Below are 21,311 nucleotides of genomic sequence, written 5' to 3' on the forward strand. Positions count from 1 at the left end.
TATTTAAGCGTACCAAAGTTATTATAATGAAATACAAACAACGTAAACATAATTCTACAAGGAAATTCATTTGTAGTTGTTCTAGAAATATGTCGTTTTCGTTCAGTAATTGAGTACCAAACTTTATATACGTTTATTATTTGGTGAAAATAATGATTTTCTATTATTAATTTGTAAAAAAAAATATTGTTCTACTTCTACACTATCGTCTACACTAATTCCTGTCATTACTCACCTTTAGACCACTGTGGAGAACTTTTCCTACTTCCGGGAAGCATCCATCTTCTTGCTGATGCTTTACCACCCACTCAATGGAACGAGTAAGGTCGGTGTCATCTATTGGAATGAACCTCTTGGCCTGTGAGAAAGCTTTGATCACAAACGCCGTCAGCCAAATGCTTCCTTCTTTATCTCTCTCCCCAAAAGCGCTGTAAGAACTGTCCTTGTGACGATACGTCAGCTCTCTCTGGTAACCTGGAATTGCATGTTTGTATTTTACTGAGATTTCGTAGCACTAGCACTCATATATATATATATATATATATATATATATATATATATATATATATATATATATATATATATATATATATATATAACACGAAAATTCATTAGTTACCTCCTAATGAAGGAAATTAATTAAAGTATATGCAAAGAGACTGAAAAATATCAACTTAATAGTGAAAACAAGAAATGAAAGAGGAAGAAGCTTTGCAGAGCAGATAGAAAATAGGCAGCCATAGCAATTTCCCAACAGTGTATTGCAATCGACGATTAAGCGTAAATGTGGTGATCGTGACTTTTACTTCGAGTCCCGTCAGCGTAGCGCAGCCGATAGCCAACAAACTGAAAGACAATACGAAATGCCGCAGTTGCGAAATCGAAATTACCGAAAGGAAAAAAGGCATATCGTGGGACTTCTGCCCAACTGGCTACGTATTTCCTGCGCGAAAGTAGAGGATTCGGTACTCAAGGTACTTATCGAACTGAGCCAGTTTGATATCCCTGCCCTCCGTTAAACAGCTGCTAAACAAAGGCAAACTAGTCGAAGATCTCGAACAACCGCCTCTGTAACATGATCGATACTTTCTCGTCGAAAATCCGAAAGTTGGAAATAAAGGTCGAGATATTCGACGATCAGCGGCCGATCACAAGTGCATCTGTACCTGCTAACGAACTCCGCCATTTAATTGCATCTACGGTACACTTGTCGCTCGAGGCCGAATACAGGAGACTCGATGCCATTATTTTGAACTTCCCAGAGGAAAACGGTAAATCTCTAAAAGAAGAAGTTAGCAAACTTGTAGGCGAATGCAACTTCGATCCCGGAAACATCATCAAATGTCATCGATTTGGTCGCATAAACAGAAAAAAGGACGAAACGAACTACCCACGTCTCGTCAAAGTGATCTGTGATACGCCGACAAACACTTCCAAATTAATAACGGCGATGAATAGCAAGCTAAAGGACACTTGCCAAAATCGCGTGTACGTGCTCGACCTGACTTAGCCTTTGAAGAAAGGGAACAAAGACTCCAACTCCGAAAAGAGCTAGAAGAAAAACGCCAGAATGGAGACACCAGCTCGACCATAGACTACAAATAAACCAAACTAGTGCAAAAACCAAGTGACACCACCAAGGAGACCACTATGCAGGCACTGCATAGGAAACGTGCAAGACCCCAGCGGTCAAAGCCGTTCCTCACAGACCCTTGCATATTCACTACACCAACATCCGTGGTCTCAACTCCAACCTTAATAGCATTCACTATCATCTGCAGTCAACCAAACTCCACCAACTCTTCTTAACAGAAACACAAATTTCACCTTCCCACAGCATCATCCATCTCAACCATCCAAACTATTCACTATTTAATTCCTTTCGACCCAAGGGTGGTGAGCACCTAACCATAAAAATATCTCTCCCCCACTCAGTCAAATTCATCTGCTGTCTCTATCGCTCTCCCAATGCCACCAACCACTCCGAGCTCTTTAACTTCCTCTCCTCAAAAGTTGATTTCCTCGTCCTACTATCCTAATAGTGAAATCATCCTCCTAATGATTTTAATGTTCATTACACCAACTGGCTTTCCTCTTCCAGTTGCACAGATCTTGCAGGCATAGACGCCGAAATATTTGCCATCACCAACGATCTTACACAAATTGTTCACGAGCCGACAAGAATACCAGATAACCCAAATCACTCCCCCAAATACCCTAAACCTCTTCCTTACAAACGATCCTTCCAAATATACAGTGAATGTAGTGAGCCCCCCTGGGTAATTCTGACCAACTTAGTGCTCATCTCCTGCCCAATGCAACAACGCTCACACAGTCACACCTGCACAAGTGTAGTCTGGCATTACAACAGTACTAAATGGGACAGCCTCCGACACTACTATGCTTCATTCCCATGGTTGGATTTGCAGTCTTCCAATCCTAACATATGCACCAAACACATCACCAAAATAATCCTCACTGGCATAATAACATACATTCCCCACATCACTCTGAACTGCCGTCCCCTATCCAAACCCTGGTTCTCCAAAAAATGTGCCAAGGTTGTGCAAACGATAAATCAGGCATACCACAACTGGCTCAAATTAAGAACACCAACCTCCTTCAGTATCTATACTGTAGCCCGAGACAGATGCAAAAAATTTGATCTGGCAAAAAGCAGGAAGCTTGCAGCCTTTCCTAGCGGCAGCCATGCTTTTTGGTCTCTCGGCAAAGAAATTGGTCGCAAATTTTGCCCTACACTACCCCTCCCGCTATCATACACCCAAATGGCTCAATTGCAACATCACCTACAGAAAAAGCTAATCTCCTGGCCTCACACTTCGCCTCCAACGCACACATAACTGACAATGGCAAATGTCCCCCAGCCATTTCAACTACCCAACACACAATGCCCGCTGTATCCTTTTGCCAGAAAGAGATCATAAACCTGTTGTCGAAATTCGATACAAAAAAAGCACCTGGCCCTGATGCATTCCTCCAAATGTCCTGAAAGTCTGTGCACAAGAACTGACTCCTATCCGATGCCATCTATACACACTCTCCTACTCCACCGGTATATATCCCAAAGCCTGGAAACTGGTCTATATTCAACCTATTCCCAAAAAGGGCGACAAATCGCTGCCATTAACTCTAGACTCCTACTCTACCTCGAATGCACCCAGCTATTAAACGACCACCAGTATGGATTCCCTCGATGCCGTTCAACAAGTGACCTACTGTCATATATTACCCATCTCTGGACATATGGCATGGAAAAATTTGGCGAATCCCAAGTAGTCGCACTTGATATCTCTAAAGCCTTTGACAGGGTCTGGCACAAAGGCTTATTAAGCAAACTCTCATCATTTGGAATGTCTCAGGACTTCTGCAGATGGATTGCCAACTTCCTGTCTGGACGCACACTATGTTTGTGATGGCAGATGGCTCCCTATCCTCCTACTATCCAACAAATGCCGGGATCCCACAAGGTTCAGTTCTCTCACCGACCCTCTTCCTTCTATACATCAATGACCTACTTCAGTTGACCTCCAACCCAATACGCAGTTTTGCAGACGACAGCACATTACACTCCTCCCTCTCATTTAATCAAACCCTACTCTACACAACTCACTTCGACCTACAGAACATGAACCACCACTGCCCTTACGTCTGATCTCCAAGCCGTCCTCCAATAGGGCTGAGATAACCTCATAAACTTCAACGCTAGTAAAACCCAGATCTGTCTTATTTCTCAAAAAAAAGAACCATTTTTCCCCAAGATTGTTTTTGACTACACTCAAATTCCCAGACTAGATGAAATCTCTCTTCTCGGAATTACCATGACATCAGACTTCTCCTGGCATAAACACATTACAATCACTGCATCTTCAGCTTCTAAAAAACTGGGTTTTCTCTTTCGCTCAAGACGCTACGTCACCTCTAAAGCGCTGTTAACATTATATAAATCATAAATCCGCCAAGCTATCGAATACTGCTCTCACATTTGGAGTGGGGCTCCTAAAAGTTCCCTCAAAATGCTTGACTCAATTCAGAGGAGAGCAATTAGACTGATAAATGACCCATCTCTTACTGACTCACTCACCCCACTCTCACATAGACAATTAGTCTCTGCAATTTGTATATTCTACAAATATTTTCATGGAAAATTCTCATCTGAAACAACATCAATAATTCCCCCACTCTCTACTAAACCCATTGGAACACGTACAGCTGCCGCCCAACATCACTTCACAGTACACCTTGAAACCCACAGAACAAGTTTCTTTTCCTCCTCCTTCATCCCTGCTTCTGCTGTACTGTGGAACAATCTTCCCCCTGATGTATTTCCCAAGGAATACAATCTGCAGGCTTTTACTCCCATCTCGCTACCCATATACGGTACTAAAGTACTATAGGTTGACCAGCTAACCTCTCGTTTATGGGCCGAACATAAAAAAAAAAAGTTGTCTGGAGAGGTCGTTAAACGCTGCGAGCTACCAGAATGTGCTGACTGATCACTACACATTTTCGTGTCCTTCGCGCATCCTGCAGTCTATGGTCTGTTTCAGCAGGACAGCGCCGCCACACCGGGCCACAGCCACCAAGGCATAGCTCGAGAAACATTCATCTGAGTTTGGGACAATCCAGTGGACCCCCCCCCCCCACGTTCCACGAATTTAATTTAAATCCTATCGAATCTTTCAGGGATGGCGTAGAGCGAAACATCAGGTCCATCACCCACCATCTAGTGGAGACAATTTCAGCCGGTACTCTCCGAGAAATTATTCGCGCTAGAAGAGAACCGACAAGTTGTTCGGTAGGTATAAAACGAAGAACTTGAAAACAAAGATATTTTGCATGTTTCCCGTAATTATTTTGAAATGTTAATTTAAATAAGTAGTGACAGAACAGAACAAGAAAACATTCAACAGGAATCTCATCTCATCTTATTTTCCTTTTCTCCTGTTTTACCTTGCGGTGTCAAAGATTTTTTATTAATCATTGGACCAAATCCGTTCGCAGGATAAGGCGGTCAGCCCTACGCCCCGGTATATTCTATGTATGCAGTGGTGTTGAGTTTTCAAGGCCGGTTTGCCTGCATTGTGGGATGAAAAACCCCAGGATAAACTGGGGGAAAAACTCTACTGTCCAGGCCCAAGACCCGCGGACTTGGCTATGGCTGAGGAAGATCCTTCAGCCCCTCAGGTCTCCGACGAGAATCGAACCTGGGACACTCCTTCCCCAGGCATATGGTTGAGAAGCGCAAAACCACTCGGCTAATCGCGCGGACTTCAAGAGGAATAGAATCACGAATTCGTAACCATGATAAATTAATAAGTAAACTGTCTAGAAATGCCTAAAATCATCATCATTTTCCTGCTTTCTTTAGGCATTTCTTGATAGTTTCCGTTATTAAGTAGACACTTTTATAGTTATTATTTGTGGCCACTTAAGAAGGGACTTTTATACCTTCTTATTTCACCATTTTGGCGAAATAGGAATGTATAAAAGTGTCTTTTTAAGGTCAGGAGAATTATTCCGATCGTTGAGGCAAATCATCCGATTTCTGGATAATTAAAGCTTTCATAGCACCCATTAATAAAAATGGAAATAAATTAAAACTGCGTGTGAGAATTGCAGAGGAAGTTTTAGCAGCGAGTGTTGCGGAAGGATTAATGCAAGTGAGTTTGATAAGACGAGAAGAAAGATTATTGTGGGGAATCTGAAAGTAATAATTTTTGTTCAGGTTAAGTAAGAGTTGTCCGAACATATTTCTAATGAAGGATTACTTTTCCCCAACTTTAAGGCCTTATTGGAGAAACCACCCCTAATATAAAAAAGGATCTGGATTTAAGTTTCGTCGATTAGAAAGACATGCAGGAAAGTGCCAAGAGGAGAGCTGTTGAAAACGATACAATTGTACGATGCAAACCGAACATGACGTCGACCAACACCCACATATTAGACCGAAAGGTTATACAGGAGGCTGTTTTGATGTAAAATCACGTGTAAGACGCACTCACTCGAATGAATCAGTTTTACAAGCTTTCTTTTCAAGGAAAACGAGACATTCTTTGTGATTTATCCGGCACATCTTCCGTCCACTTGCTGTGCATTGTACGAAAAGAAATGTTTGTTTCTGTATGTGCCACTTGCGATTCAATATGCAAACCTTAATTCAATTTGAATTTAAATTTTCTTTCTCTTTACACGTGCCATTCACTTTTACATCACGTAACGAGCTTGAAGCTGTTTTGTCCTTTTGGCTACGTTTGGTTAAACTGCTATTCGCATTTCTTAGTTCCGAGGGAAATGCGATTCGGATCTAAGAAATGCGATTAGTACTTACTAGTTCCGAATCGTGACTTATTCACTAAAAGTGACTGGCTAATGTCGTGTATGTCCACGGAGCGTCAGAACTGAATCACTTCTGGACATTTACATCTAATCATGCAAACATAAACCGACTCAACTTCCAACAAAGTTTACTGAGTACTATGAAGCGCTTTATTGTAATTTCGAAGAAGGAATAAAGAACAAGAATTCTGTTAAGCATATCAAAGAAAAACTTTTTATCTCAGTACACGATGAGCATAAACCTAAAATCTTTTGAAAAAGAAGGAATTAGGCACATCCAAGTGATGATCAGCGGCAATGGATTTTGTGGATATTGGAGAATTTAAAAGAGGTTAATTAAACGCTTATTATGTTCTCAAGTGATAAATATGGTTAGTTAATGTGCGCGGAGGCCTTCCTGAACAACAAAACTGTAAATGAAATATCAAATGAATTTAAATCTATTATGAAACGAAGCAGTTCTGAAACATTCGAACGGGTTTAGAGTTGAAACAGATTTCAAGTTTATTGATAAGCAAACTCCGAAATGAGTCACTTCCCAAATCATTAAAATTAAAGCCAGAACTGGTGATTAATTTTATAGGACTTGACAGAATAAAGTGTAGAGATATTTTGTTGCTAATAGTAGTAGAGTAGAAAAATTAAGGTATAATAATTATCATCACGATCTGTTCGGTTAACTCCAGTGGTAGCAAGTAAAGAAGAAACCGCAAAGAAACAACTCGTTAATAACTGAAATATGAATGGCAAAGCACATAAAATTATCACACGAGATACAATAAGTTCAACTTACTGTTGTAAGTTGAAGGGGATAACAACTGTACAACTCAATTGTTATCCCCTTCAACATACTTCCCCTCCTCTAGCTACACACCGTTGCATACGAATTTTCCTTTGGCGGAAGCAATGCTGAAAATCACCGGGTGTTTTCTGCTTCAGTAGCGCTACCGTTTTCTTCTTTCCCTCATCCACTGACTGAAAATGGGTACCCTGCAATGCGGATTTCAACTTTGGAAAAAGGTAAAAGTCGCATGAAACTAAGTCTGGCGAGAAAGGTGGATGGTCCAACACCGAGATCTTCTTACCAGCCAGATACTGCTTTAGAGATAGTGCACTGTGGGCTGGAGCGTTGTCCTGATGAAGAACCCAAGCGTTGTTCTTCCACAGATCGGGTCTCTTCTTCCTCACTCGTTCTCTCAGTTTAGTCAGAACCTCAAGGTTAACAATGTTGGTTAACTGTCTGATCCCCTGGTACCCATTCAACCATTACCACGCCATTGATATAAGAAAAAAAAAACGATCAGCATATGCATCGATTGTCTCTTAGTTTCCGGATCGTACTGGAAAATCCACGTCTCATCTCATATGACGATCTTCTCCTGCAAGTCCGGCTCTGTTGTCAGCCGATTTTGAAGCGGATGAGGTAAAAGAGAAAACGGCAGCGCTACTGAAGCAGATAACACCCGGTGACTTCCAGCAAAGGAAAATTCGTATGCAACGGTGTGTAGATAGAGGGGGGGAAGTATGTTGACGCGGGATAACAATTAAGTTGTACAATTGTAATAATAAACCACATTTTTGAAACCAGTTTCGTTATATATATATATATTTTGTATATATATATATATACATGTAGAAAGTTTTTTAACTTGGGTATATTATGTATTCAAGATACAAGTAATTTTATATAAACTAAGTTTTTAATCCTATTTCCCAAATGAGCAAGCAGACAAGAAAGTCAGGTTTCGCGTGCACGTAGTGAAAGCGAAACCTGACTCTCGTGCACTGACTCTGACTGAAACCTGACTCTCGTGCACTGACTCTGACTGAAACCTGATTCTCGAAACCTGACTCTCGTGCACTGACTTTCTTGTCTGCTTGTCTGCCTGCAAGTCCAAGGCAACTCTTGGTAGTGCCAGTTGAGGCAGCTCGTGGTAAAGGTGGATAAAGTCTGATCACTTTCCTTGGTATTTTTCCCTTAATGTAAAGAACATCCCATTGCGGAGCTGTATGATGCCAAACATTAAAGGCAATGGTCACTACCCATACCGGTTTCGACCTTTATTGAGGTCTCGTCAGTGGGAGCCAGACCTGAAAATGGTTGAAGTAATGCATAGCTGATTATGAATTTTACCTAAACAAGTTGCCACAAGGTGCTTTTACCTTATAAATAAAATCTCAGTATGAGAGATAGATGTAGAAAGTTTTTTACCGCGAGTTGCCTTGGACTTGCACTACGTGCAGGCGCAAACTTGACTTTCTTGTCTGTTTGCTCACTCGGGGAAATAGGATTAAAAACCAAGTTTATATAAAATTATTTGGTATCTTGAATATATATATATATATATATATATATATATATATATATATATATATATATATATATATATATATATAATATTAATTAGAAAATAAATATTTGAGTGATGCATACGTCTTTTCTGATCGTGTCAATTAACAGGTATTTATTTACTTTTGTCGAAGTAAATAAATACATGTTTATAATAATAATAAATAAATAAATAAATACGCTTCACTTTCAGTAAATCTAAATAAATTGATATAATTGTTCTGCCTTTGAATAAAATTAGAATCTTACTCTACTTATGATTACACATTTTAGTCCCTTTATTTTTCTAAGAGGGCATCTACTTCGATAATTGCATTTTAGATCTTAATCCTGCACACGTCATTTTATTCATGCGTTTTATCTTTTATTTTACCCAAAAGATTGTCTTTAACTGGAGGTATCACGTGTTTGTTATATTCAGGTAAGCAAATAGGTCTGTTATTTCCCCTCATATTATCTCGGTAAAGGAGATCAATATTACATCCTCGCTTCGGTTTCATAGTACCATCTTGAAAATCGTACATGCGTACATCGTTTTGGAAAATATAAAACACTTTCCGAATATTTATGTTTATCTAAATTTACTGAAAATTTCCTAGCATGAACTCGGCTGAAGGTTTCAGTAATTTTTGTAATTATTATTACGTGACACCTCCAAGGACTCCTAATGGGCTGGCAATCTATTCCACTTCGCTACACACATCTAATTGTCTCCGCTATTTTTGAATGCACACAGCTACTATCAGTGCCGTCTACTGACCATCGGTGGTTCAAACTCAGGAGTGTCATTCTCATTAATTTGTTTCTAAAATTGATTTATTAGCCATTCTTTTCGTTATTGGCTAAGGTTAAATCCTATTATTTTGTATAGCAATCTGCAAAGTTTAAGTACTGCATGTTTCACTAAACGCTAACTATAAGTGTGCTTTGTTATAAAAATATTTATGGAGAAAAACATTTACCTGTTTTCAGGTGATCGAGGGCCTTAGATTCAATGGCATCTGTCAATCGTCCAGTAGATTTGAGGTAGTCCAAGACTAAGATGTTTGGAACGAACAAAATCATGTTTTGCTCTCCACACCCCGTGGGCAATCTTACCAGCTTATCAAGGCCTTGCACAGTTGGCCCCATTAAGTCGCCTATAAAATAAAATCGAGCATTAATCAAGATGTTGTTTCCTTCCAGTTAGAGCGAGCATTTAAGATGCATATCTATATAAAGTGAAATAACGAATAGTAAGACGAGCTCTTGCATTTGATCTAATTTTCCGAAGAAAACTCAAATTTGTTACGATTTCGAAATTTGTTTCACTCCGGAAACAGCTTCGTCCTTTCGGTCTACTATAAAGAAACGAAACGTTTCTTTATAGTAGACTGAAATGGACTGACAAGTAGACTTTTCGATTCTTTTAAAAAAAGGGGTGAAAAACGGTGGGGTTGTATATAAAGAAGAAAGCCTTTGTGTAATTCACTTCTTTCGTGGTTAGTGTTGGAATTCGAAGAAGAGGTTAGCCACTAGAAGTGACCTTCCCATTCTCTTTGAAGAGGGAACTGACTACCCTTGAAGGACTTATTCAGAAATAGTAGTAATGTTCCTTCCTTCCTTACAACCTTTCGACGATTTATATTCGACAGCAGTTTCAACACTTTTGCATTTAAAATCGACAAATATGTCTTCTTAGAGCATTAATGTGCGTCCTGATCTCTTTGTCTAATTAGTTTCACATTGAATTAACTGCCAAAGCAACTCAGGCTGTGAGCCCAGTACAGCTCGTCTACCTGTTCACTGTGCGGTTCGCATGGTCAGTCGCTTCCTGTTCAGTGAGATGGAAATTTCTATCCCGTTAGGAAAGCATTAACAACTCTGCATGAAACTAGCCAAATAATTCCATTAAAAAAAAACAAACTATATTAACTAATTCTGCTTTGGGAAGAAATTCATCATCTTTAAGACGCATCTGAATAAACATCCGAAATCAATCGAAAAATGAGAAGGGCTCGCCCTTCTTCGTCATTACGAAAAATTGTGAGTGGAAAAATTAGAAGCTGTTACGAAGAATTCTTACAAAGCCTGCTGAAGATGAAGTTACAGAAAAATTTTCAAATTTACTTACCAGACACTGAAAAGAAGGCTCTGGCAGAATCTTCCACAACATTTTCTGGAACATGCAAATTCTGCTCAGCTGTAAACACGCCATCTTCCACGTCTGCAAAGAGGAAAATTAAAATTCTGCTACACAAAATAATACAGCATTTCTGAACAGATATTCGGAGCCAAGAATTCCTAATCAAATCCCGGCACTTTATTCAAGGTGGAGATTAAGTGTTTTCCTTTAAAGTATCAGAATCATTATAATAATTTCTCTCAAAACAGTTAAATGCGTAAATATATATATATATATATATATATTTACGCATCAGAATCATTATAATAATTTCTCTCAAAACAGTTAAATGCGTAAATATATATATATATATATATATATATATATATATATATATATATATATATATATATATATATATATATATATATATATATATATATATATATATATAATATAAGTTATATATGTTTTATAATATAAATTATAAATTATATATAGTATATAAGTATATAAATAATTTATAATATAAATTATATGTCTATATATCTCCATGCACGTTGCTTTGAAAGAAGTCAACGAACACCACAGCAGCGTGAAGAACACAGAGCCTTGGTGCCCACCTTAATATGATGTAGGACCTGTTTTGGCAGCGGTGTGGTGGATCGTCTACTGCAGTAACATTTGCAGTTGACTTTCTGGGCTCCCATCTCGGTATTCTATCATTTATTGTTGACCACGGATTGCCCAAGTAATCAACAGTGTGCCGAATATATAGAACTGCACTATGGCATTCGATGACATCGCCTCTTTCATACCCCATTTATTTCACCCGGACACAGCTGCACTGATATCGGTGTGTCATGTATATCGATGTACATGATACTCCGTGTATATCATGTATCATGTACATGTATAGAGTATCATGTATATCGATGTACATGAACTCCGATCGATAGGTATATCGATGTAGAAACATTCCGAGAATGTTTCTACATCGTACCATGTAACGAGTCAAACACGTGACTCGTTACATGGTACGTGCCTCTGGCCCATGGGAGGGTCCGTTAATTTCTTTCCAAACAGCGCGCGCGCGCGCGCGCGCGCGTGTGTGTGTGTGTGTGTGTGTGTGTGTGTGCGTGCTCATTTTCAGCACACAGAAAAAGGCAATTTCCATCTCACAAATGATAACAAAGAAGAGAGAAAAAAGATACGGAATTCTAACCTTTCATGCAGAAGAAATTGTTGTAAACATTCTCTACTGGAAGGCCCTCTGCCTGCAACAAAATTAATAAAAAAAACTTTTATTACTTTGTTTCATTCTTGGTGGTTTATTATGTCCATTCTAGTGCTCAGATAATATTATAATTATACATATATAGCATATATAGTTACACACACAGACACACACACACACACACACACACACACACACACACACACACACACACACACACACACACACACACATATACATATTTAACATTTTTCAGAAAACGTTCAATAGGATTGGAAAAGTGATAAAGAGTTCGTAGGTTAGTCACCGACTGTTCGTCAGGCCCAGGAAGGATATATGATTACTACTGTTTTGTCTATAGTACATAATACAAGCATTTGTTTGCTGTACTCCAGATAAAACGGTATTACACTAGGGTTTGATATTCAATCACTGTTTAAGAAACAAACATAAAATATCCACCAGGTATTCGATGTCTACGCACTAATTAATGTACGGTAGTAATCTTGAACGTTTTGTATGTGAGGATGAGATTTAAAAATGCATGATGACAGAAATGGATTCAAGTAGATTATGTTCAATGAAACTGGTTCTGCCATTGAACGCGGTGTATGTTTGGCAATAAATATGTTTATTCTAAGAAGATATCCTGGAATGGAATGAACATATCGTCTTTCACCATTAATTGACCCTGAGGTGATTATTTTATCTTCTAACTATTGTGGATCCTTTAGAAGCAACGCTATACTGCAAACCGAAAAAAAGAAACTTTGGTCTCTCTGTTTCCTTTGCAAGATTTATTATTAACAGGAGAGAAAGCAAATGGACATAATGCATACCTCCACTAGCAGCTGTCTGGTCACTGCATCTCTTGCTGTAACTTTGGCTATCACTTCATTGTCACACACATCTTCTTCATCAATGGACTGTGCGAATACGGTGAAGTTGATATTGCTGAGCACTTTCGGTTCCACCATGAACTTGTGGGTGGCACTTTTCCCTCCGCATACACAAAGTTTAGTAGTTGGGGAATCACCAAGCAAAGTGAAGTTGGTGCTTGGTTCCAGAGAGAGCTTGATCTATGGAAAAATAAAATCGTTTAATTTAGGTATTATGTTTCGGAAATATTTCATGCTGTTCCTCTAAGTAGACATCAGTACTAATCGCACATTTGCTGATTTTCTAAAGGTGCATCCCTAATATTAAAAACCATTGACTTTTTATTGCGGCTTAAATGAAGACATCAATGGTATACCTTCAAACATAAATCGAAAAGAAATTATATGATAAAAGGAATTTTTGACATACCATTGGAGGATCCCCATGTTTACCTTGTAGATTTTTTTCATGAAACAACACTGGGAAATATAAATCAGTGAAACTTTAAACGGAATTCGTAAAACAATAATTAACTATAAAAGGAGTATAAACACGTCAGTTAGATGAAGAATGTGTGGAGTGTTTTTTCAGAAGGGGCATAAAGTAAAGATAAAAAAAAATCAAAATTAAAAATATGGAAATTAAAAACAGGGGAATAGTTATAGTGGTGATATGGTGGGCTTACACTAAAAATTAAAATCAAAGAAAAAATAAAAATGAAAATAGAAATTTGTCTTTATTTTCTCCTCGTGTTTAATTTAAAAATTTTAAGGTAAAATTTTTTAAAGATATGGCAAAAATTACTTCTTTCAGATTTCCTTTTCAATATATGGTGAACGTATATCGTTCATGTGTTAATTTTAACAAAAACAGAGTATAAGTTAATGGTTTTATAGTAGGAGTGTCCTTTTAGAAAATAAACCAATGAGCTATAAGTACTGATAAAGATGATTTTCTGTGAAAAACCAAGAATGCAATAAAATAAAAAATAAAAAATAAAAAACTCTCTATTAAACTATATTATAGCAAACATTTAAATTATGGTTAATTTCAAAATATTTAATTTGATGGTGCGAAACGTTACGTTTAAAAACAGATGTCTGGAGAAATATGAAAGGTACATTAAAATTATGGGACGTGGTTAGAGCGCTAAGATAAACCATGCTTAGAATTATACAGGAAGTTATTTATCTGGCAGAAGATTATAGTTTAATCTGAAGATTACGTGAAGATTCAGGAAATTGTTCTTCTGTAGTTAACATATCTAGTTTGTAAATAAAATTAAATAAAAAATAACAGTGTGAGCTCTTTACTGAATCAACAGACTGTGGTTGGATGTTTTTATGGAATTTTCGCCGAGGCCACTGAAGCTGAGGTCAATATTGTAACGTGTGTGTGTGTGTGTATGTGTGTGTATGTGTGTTCCAGAAACACAAGTTACTAGAAGTATGTCGTCTTACAACCCCATATCTGACTGTAAGAATATTGTCAGTTTATTGAGAAATATGTCCCGAATTAATATACATGCTTTTCATTCTCGATGTGCGTAATGTCACATGATATCCCTTATTTAAAATTAATCAGTAGCCTCATTAAAATCGTATCAATCCCAAACAACCCTTATTATCTCGGAATAGAATATTTAATATTTATTTCTGTTTTTGAATGAATATGTTTTCATCACCATGCCTGCGATGCAAATACTTCTTCATTGACACCCCGTGGTCAGAAATGCATTCTTTTCTGCCATTCACGCTTCCGTGAGTAACGACGATGTTCTTGAAATGAAAGATCTCGGTTTGAATCCTGTAGAGCAGTGTTTCCCAACCTGTTGTAAAGCAGAGGCGAATAACCAACCTTTTGTAATTTAATTTAATAAATTATTATAAATTCAATTCAATTCAATAAATTACAATTTATAATATTATATTGGGTTTGAGATTTATAATATTATAATTTATATTATAAATAACTTTATAATATTATACAAGTGTGTTTTTCTCGGTTTAATATTCTTCTTTTGGTCAAATATTTGAGTTCACAACGAAACTTCGGATTTTCAATTTGTTCACGATCTTATTTAGTTATGGATCGGTGGTTAAAGTGTGGATCGTTGAAATGCAAGGCAAACGATAATCCCAGTGGATATAATGTTGTCGAAAATAGCGCAGATAGAGTTCCTTCCCTCAAAAAATCACGGAAATATTGTCCATCCTATTTGCAAATGGGGTTTTTCGTTCTGAATGAAGACGGTGAAGACCGACTGCAGTGTGTTCCTTGTTGCGAAGTGCTATCGAATGAATCTATGAAACCGTCGAAGTTGAGACGCCACCTTGAAACAAAACATGGCGAATCAGTTAATAAGCCAATAGAATATTTCGAAATAAAAAACTGCAACTGGAAATTGTGTGTGGAACAAAAAATGAAAAGGCTCTTCTTGCCTCTTACGAAGTCGCCCTTCCGATCGCAAGAAGTGGACAACCCCATACAATTGGGGCAGATTTAATTTGGCTGCTACAAAAGCGATAACATAGAACTTGTTTAGTGAAAAACATGTCAACGAGGCGTCTCTAATATCGTTGTCTGACAATACTGTGAAAAGAAGAATCGACGAGATGGCTCAAAATGTGAAAGATATTTTGCTAGAACGGTTACGTCACAGTTTTGCTTTGCAGTTGGATGAAAGCCACGATATTTCAAATAATGCTAATTGGCTAGCTTTTGTGCGATGTGAACACGAAAATTAAGTTTCTGAAGGCTTTTTGTTCTGTGAATCGTTACCTCTTCATACAACTGCTGAAGTCCATTTCAAAGTTGTCAATGACTTCATAACTAGAAATAAACTTCAATGGGAAAAATGTGTAGGAATCGGCACAGATGGCACTCAGGAAATGTTGGGGATACGTCAAGGTTTGCTCGCACGTATCCAGAAAGTCGCACCTCTTGTGGAATGGACACGTTGTTGTATACACCGCGAACTAGTAGCTACAGGCCGTATACCCTCCAAAATGAAAACTCTTCTAGACGAGGCAGTAAAAATTGTCAATTTTATTAAAGCCCGTCCTCTTAACAGCCGGTTATTTTCTGCACTTTGGGAAGTGATCACGAACACTTATTATTGCACTCAGAAATCCGATGGCTGTCCCGGAGTAAGGTTCTGACGCTGTTGTTTGAGCTTCGTGACGAAGTAAGGTTGCTCCTCGTAAACTCCAAATTTGAGTTAACACACTATTTAAATGATTTCACATGGCTGTCATCTCTTGCTTCCTTGGCGGATATTTCAACATCTTGAATACTCTTAACTCGAGCTTTCAAGGGTCACCGTGTTTTCTGTGCAAGACAAGATAGAGGCGACAATCAAGAGGTTTAATTTGTGGCGCAACCCTATCGAGAATGGAAAATACAATTCCTTTCACTCGTATACATGTATGCATATATACATACATAATGACCTATGAGGTCATTGGCGTCTGAACTAGGTCTGTATTTTCCGCTTTGTCCTGAAAAAACGACTGGGTGAAAACTCTCTTTCTAGACGCGGAATACGAACTTCCTTCTGTCGAAGGAGAACAATTTATCGAGCTGTCTTCGATTCGACGTTCAAAATGCTGTTTCCTTCGTTACTGGACTTTTGGTTCCAAGCTAAGTCTGTTTACCCTGAAATTTCCAAAAAGGCTGTAAGACACGTGTTGCCATTTACCACTACCTATCTGTGCGAGACAACATTTTCTGATCTCGTATAGATGAAAAACAAATACAGGAACAGAGTTGACGTGGAGCCAGATCTACGTCTGAAATTATCCAGTTTTGATCCTGACATGCGAAAGTTAACCAGCCATCAGATTAGGTGAGCGTTAAATTCATAATATTAGGCCTAAATGATATGTTCATATTCTTCCAAACCTTTATAACAGTATTGCATTGGTGTTCTAAAATTGTAATTTATTACTTCACCTTTATGATACGTAAAATAAAATATAAAAAATTTCCATTTTGGATTTTATGGGGTGAATTAACATTCGCTACAGGAGGTCCTCGACATAAGAAAGGTTGGAAAACATTGCTGTAGAGCATGCGGACTTTCAGAAGGCTGTTTTCAACCGAATATTCTTTAGACAGTCGCACACGAGCAAAATAAGGGGAAGTCACACATATCGGGCCACTGAATCAGAACCCTTTATGCAAATATACGAAAACGTCACTTACGGAGCGTATATGCAGAATACGTGATCACGTAGGTCACCACGTGTTCAAGGCACCTATTGAAGAATGCCGCTGTTCAGTAATGGTCTGTTCACGAGTCGTTATTGGTGAGTTAGACGGAATACACACACCGTACAGATTATTTCAATGGATTTAATGTTTGTTTCTGTTTTTGAATGAATATATTTTCATTCCTATACCTCCGATGCAAATACTTCTTCATTGACACACCGTGCCTTATAAATGTGTGTGTGTAACGTGTGTAGATGGCGCAGCGAGTAATATTCTTGGCGTTCTAGTGGTTTTAAATTACTCGCAAGGCGAGGCAGGTTGTGTGCTGAGATAATAACACCCAGAAATCAAAGGCTGTGATTTTATATATATGCATGGCTGTATATTTATTTGCACAAAGTAGAAAAGGAAAGCGGAACTTTTTTGACCTGCTGTTTTCAGAAATCTGCAAAGGTAAGAAATTTCCATAGCCAAAATAGAGCCAAACTAATATATATATATATATATATATATATATATATATATATATATATAAACGAGCGAATACATTCTCAGCAGCTCCAAGAAGAGAGGAAGTGATTGCCGTGCGTTAAGCTCACTGACCTGGCGATGAAAGAGGTGGGTTGATTAATCCTAATCGGTCTTTGTGTTGTACGATCGATTATTTGGAGTAACTGGAATAAAGCTAGGTTGATTGAGAGAGGGGTGCTCCTAAAGAAAAATCGGCTAAATAATCATAGAAATTAATCTTATTTATATTTGTCTGCTACGTCTATTCAATTATTTGAATTCACAAGGTGGCTGATCTGTTTATGAAACTTAGACCTCAGTTTCTGAGGTTAAAAACACTTTGACCCCTTTAGCAGACTGAGTGAGTCACATTTCGGAAACACTCGCGCGTCGACGTTAGAAATCAGAAGTAGCAATAAAAAAAGAAATAAAGCGAACTTACTTCATCGTGGAACACTTTTTTGGCCTGATCTTAAAATGAAAAATATTTTCTTAATACTGTAAGATGGCGCTACTCACCGGGAGACACTCCGAGAGGTAGTTAAAAACAGAAACCGTGATGGGAACTTTTTCGCCTCGGACGACGGAGTACGGGAGTCGGAAAGAGACGAAGAACGGCTGGAAAGCGGTGACTCTGGCCTCCTCGGAGAGACCGATTCCCAATTCCCTGTGCATGCATACGGCGCTTCCCACCCACTCTGTGATGGTGTGAGGAAGATCTTGCTTCAGCACCAGCTTGCCGGAATCACTGGAAAATAATAACAAAAAATTATTCACATCCATCGCGTCTAATTTGAAGTCGCTCATTTTAATGAATCTTTGAACATACTCGTATTATTGATTAGTACATAGAAACGGGAGCCTCCGTAGCTCAGTCGGAATAGACGAAGCCTGTTGGTCGGAAAGACCTGGATTCGATTTCCCTCTAAGACACGAGGAACCTTTATCTGATATCTTTCGACTAAAGGTAAGTTAACCGGTCTCATACGGTGGTGGAGGGTTACCCCCTGTAACTCGGGTTTTTCATCCCTCAAATCAGCCAGTCCGGTCCCGTGAACACACACGGCTACAGGCATAAATATACTACGGCAAGGAAGGCAACGGCAAACCGCCTTGCTCATAATCATCTCCCCAGCATGCCACTCCCCCTAGTCGTATGGCTGAAGGAACAGAATAGAAATTCAAACGCTGCCGCGTTAATATTAGAGATGATTTTATGCTAATTGAAGTCCCACATGCGATTCACATAATGTGTGTGTGTGTGTGTGTGTGGTTGATTGGTGTGATAATGAGAAAGCGTTGACAAGAGTAATCTTGAAAGCAAACTAGACGAAGCAATAAACCAGTTCTCTTACTAGGATGGTCACGTTCAAGAGCGCTTCCAGCAGAGCAAAAATGGTGCGACAAATAGAAGACAATCAGTCACGACATACGACGATCACGTGCAAAAACGACTCCAGTATACACCTCCAAATTAAAAAATTAGAATAATCAAAGAAAATGCGTTGAACGTCCGCGCGGTTAGCCTAGTGGCTTTGCGCTTCGCAACCATATTCCGGGGGAAGGAGTGTCCTGGGTTCGATTCATGTCGGAGACGTGAGGAACTTGAGGATCTTCCTCAGCCATAGCCAAGTTAGCCGGCCGTGGACTGCAAGGTTTTTTTTCTTCCAGTTTATCTGGCGTTTTTCATCCCGTGAACATACGCTGCTACAGTCAAAAATATATCCCTCCCCCTAGCGGCAGAGTAGGTGACAGGTAGGTTGGGAGTTGGTACTAACAAAGAAGTCCCATTTAAGTAACACGCGGACCCTGCAGAAGAAGCGGGAATAACGCGTAGTGAAAGAAGAAAGAAAATGCGTTGAATGATTTTCGATTCTAATTTTTTTTTTTTTTTTTAAATTACCGAACGTCTTTAAATACCATATAGGGAGTAGGCGAGTCCGGTTTTGCCCACTGTAACTGTTTTTGGAGACTGAGTGAGCAGTTCAGTTCTCAGTGGTAGCCAATGAGAGATAGCTGGACTAAGGCTATCACAAATTAAGCGGTGCTCAGTGAAGAGGCGACTGACAACTGTCGCCATCTCCTAGTCCCTAATCCTAACACTGTTTTTTTTTTTTTTTTTGAAAATAGTGTGGGTTCTACGGTCGATTTTCTTGAGTTTACAGGACCAAAAACCCGAGTTTATGGGACGAAAAACCTGCTTGCTTGTGCCAGAGATCGACTAATTCGGGAACCGGTCGAATAAAGGCTTAGAAAAGTTCCTCTATTCGACTAGAATTGAAGCATGGAAGTATCCATTCAAGTTAACCAATTACCGAACATGCAAGGACGATTCCGAAAGTATACTCAGCTTTGAGTCAGAAGTTCTCGGAACGTGTAATGAGTTTACGTTACTGGGTTTGCTTTCAGGATCACGTTGCTGTTTTATTTGTAATTCTCAACGAATATTTCTATTTCATAAAAATGCGTCGTATTTCTACGTTTCGTTTATATTTCAACAAATATCACTGTCTTCATATTTAAGCAAGATAAAAAAAAACAAGATTAAGATGAAAAAAAAATTTTTTTTTTCTTCATTCACAGCATTCTTCGTTATTATTACAAAGCTAAAAGTGGGTTTTGATGTCCCGAAAGACATCGCAACTCGAGGTCAGTTTACCTGAGAGTGTAGACGTCCCAAAGCCAAGTTTCAGGGAAATAGTTGCGAATTTCCACGGCTGATTTCGTTGCAGACACTTTCTTGGAATCAAGTATCGTTGGAGGTACAGTTGACGTGTAGACAGGCGGTCGTGTTGTAGGGAACGCTGCAGGAGGACGATTGACAGGCGCTGAAAGAGGAGGAGCAGGAAGAGGTGGTCCTGCCATAAAATACGTCTTGATTAGAAAACCCCTTTCAGGAATGGCTGAAAGCATAGTCAGAGTTGTATATTGGCTGTTATGTAAAAGAATGACAGAAAAAAAAGTTTTAATTAAAGCTGCTAAGATTAAAAGAAACTTACGCCTGCGAGGATAAGCGTAGGCAACTGGCTGATATTTCCATATAATGCAAGGTCGCGTGTTTAAGGTCAAATCGCTGATCACCACTTGTCCGGAAGTCTGTAAAATGCAAAAAGCACGAAATTGCTAAAGAGATCCTGGCTACCAATTTATCATTCAATTTTTTAGCCTTAACCGATGTCCAATGAACGCATCAGATAATAAGTTGATTAAATTGTTAACTGATCACTTAATGAACGCATTAAGTGATCAATCACCCTAATCTGAATGATTTAAAAGGTGACTACAAAAATCCAATTTGATTATCCACAAGGTAGCGCAGCACAACTAATTCAAAAGAGAGGGGGGGGATAAAATCAACTCGACAGCTTTTCCTTATAAAAACAGAATTCACTTATGTGATTATAATAGTTTTACGAGTGCATATTTACCAGGAAATCTCCGATGGCATCGACGAATTCTGAGTCCATTCCATAGAAGTGTGGGACTGTAAATAAAAATAAAATAATAAAATGGAATTCTTGATGGCGTTATTACTCTTAAAAAGGATTGCTACTGATTACTGATTAGATACATTTCTTTAAAAAAAATGAAAGAAATTGGTATAACTAAACGTGTATTTCTTCTCCTCTTTCGTTTACGGTAATGTATTGGCGACGGAA

The 21,311-nt window shown here is 38.5% G+C and overlaps 1 protein-coding gene across 1 annotated transcript in view; it reads right to left on the reverse strand.

Annotated features, from left to right (window-relative positions):
• The window catches only part of LOC150092064 (alpha-2-macroglobulin-like protein 1), a gene marked incomplete at its 5' end in the record, with an annotated part of 43,598 nt that extends 22,462 nt beyond the window's left edge, over positions 1 to 21,136 (reverse strand). The window contains 9 exons of the mRNA XM_090415339.1: positions 236 to 474; positions 9,670 to 9,846; positions 10,821 to 10,913; positions 12,037 to 12,088; positions 12,888 to 13,127; positions 18,172 to 18,400; positions 20,312 to 20,555; positions 20,652 to 20,748; positions 21,081 to 21,136. Coding sequence (XP_090271465.1) covers positions 236 to 474; positions 9,670 to 9,846; positions 10,821 to 10,913; positions 12,037 to 12,088; positions 12,888 to 13,127; positions 18,172 to 18,400; positions 20,312 to 20,555; positions 20,652 to 20,748; positions 21,081 to 21,136 — 1,427 coding nt within the window. The remainder of the gene's footprint in view (positions 1 to 235; positions 475 to 9,669; positions 9,847 to 10,820; positions 10,914 to 12,036; positions 12,089 to 12,887; positions 13,128 to 18,171; positions 18,401 to 20,311; positions 20,556 to 20,651; positions 20,749 to 21,080) is intronic.
• Positions 21,137 to 21,311: the final 175 nt, after the last annotated feature.

Source organism: Typopeltis vanoorti, unplaced genomic scaffold (assembly GCF_054136105.1).
Source record: "Typopeltis vanoorti isolate ZY-2024b unplaced genomic scaffold, IOZ_Tvanoo_1.0 HiC_scaffold_843, whole genome shotgun sequence".
In the NCBI taxonomy this organism is placed as follows: Eukaryota; Metazoa; Arthropoda; class Arachnida; order Uropygi; family Thelyphonidae; genus Typopeltis; species Typopeltis vanoorti.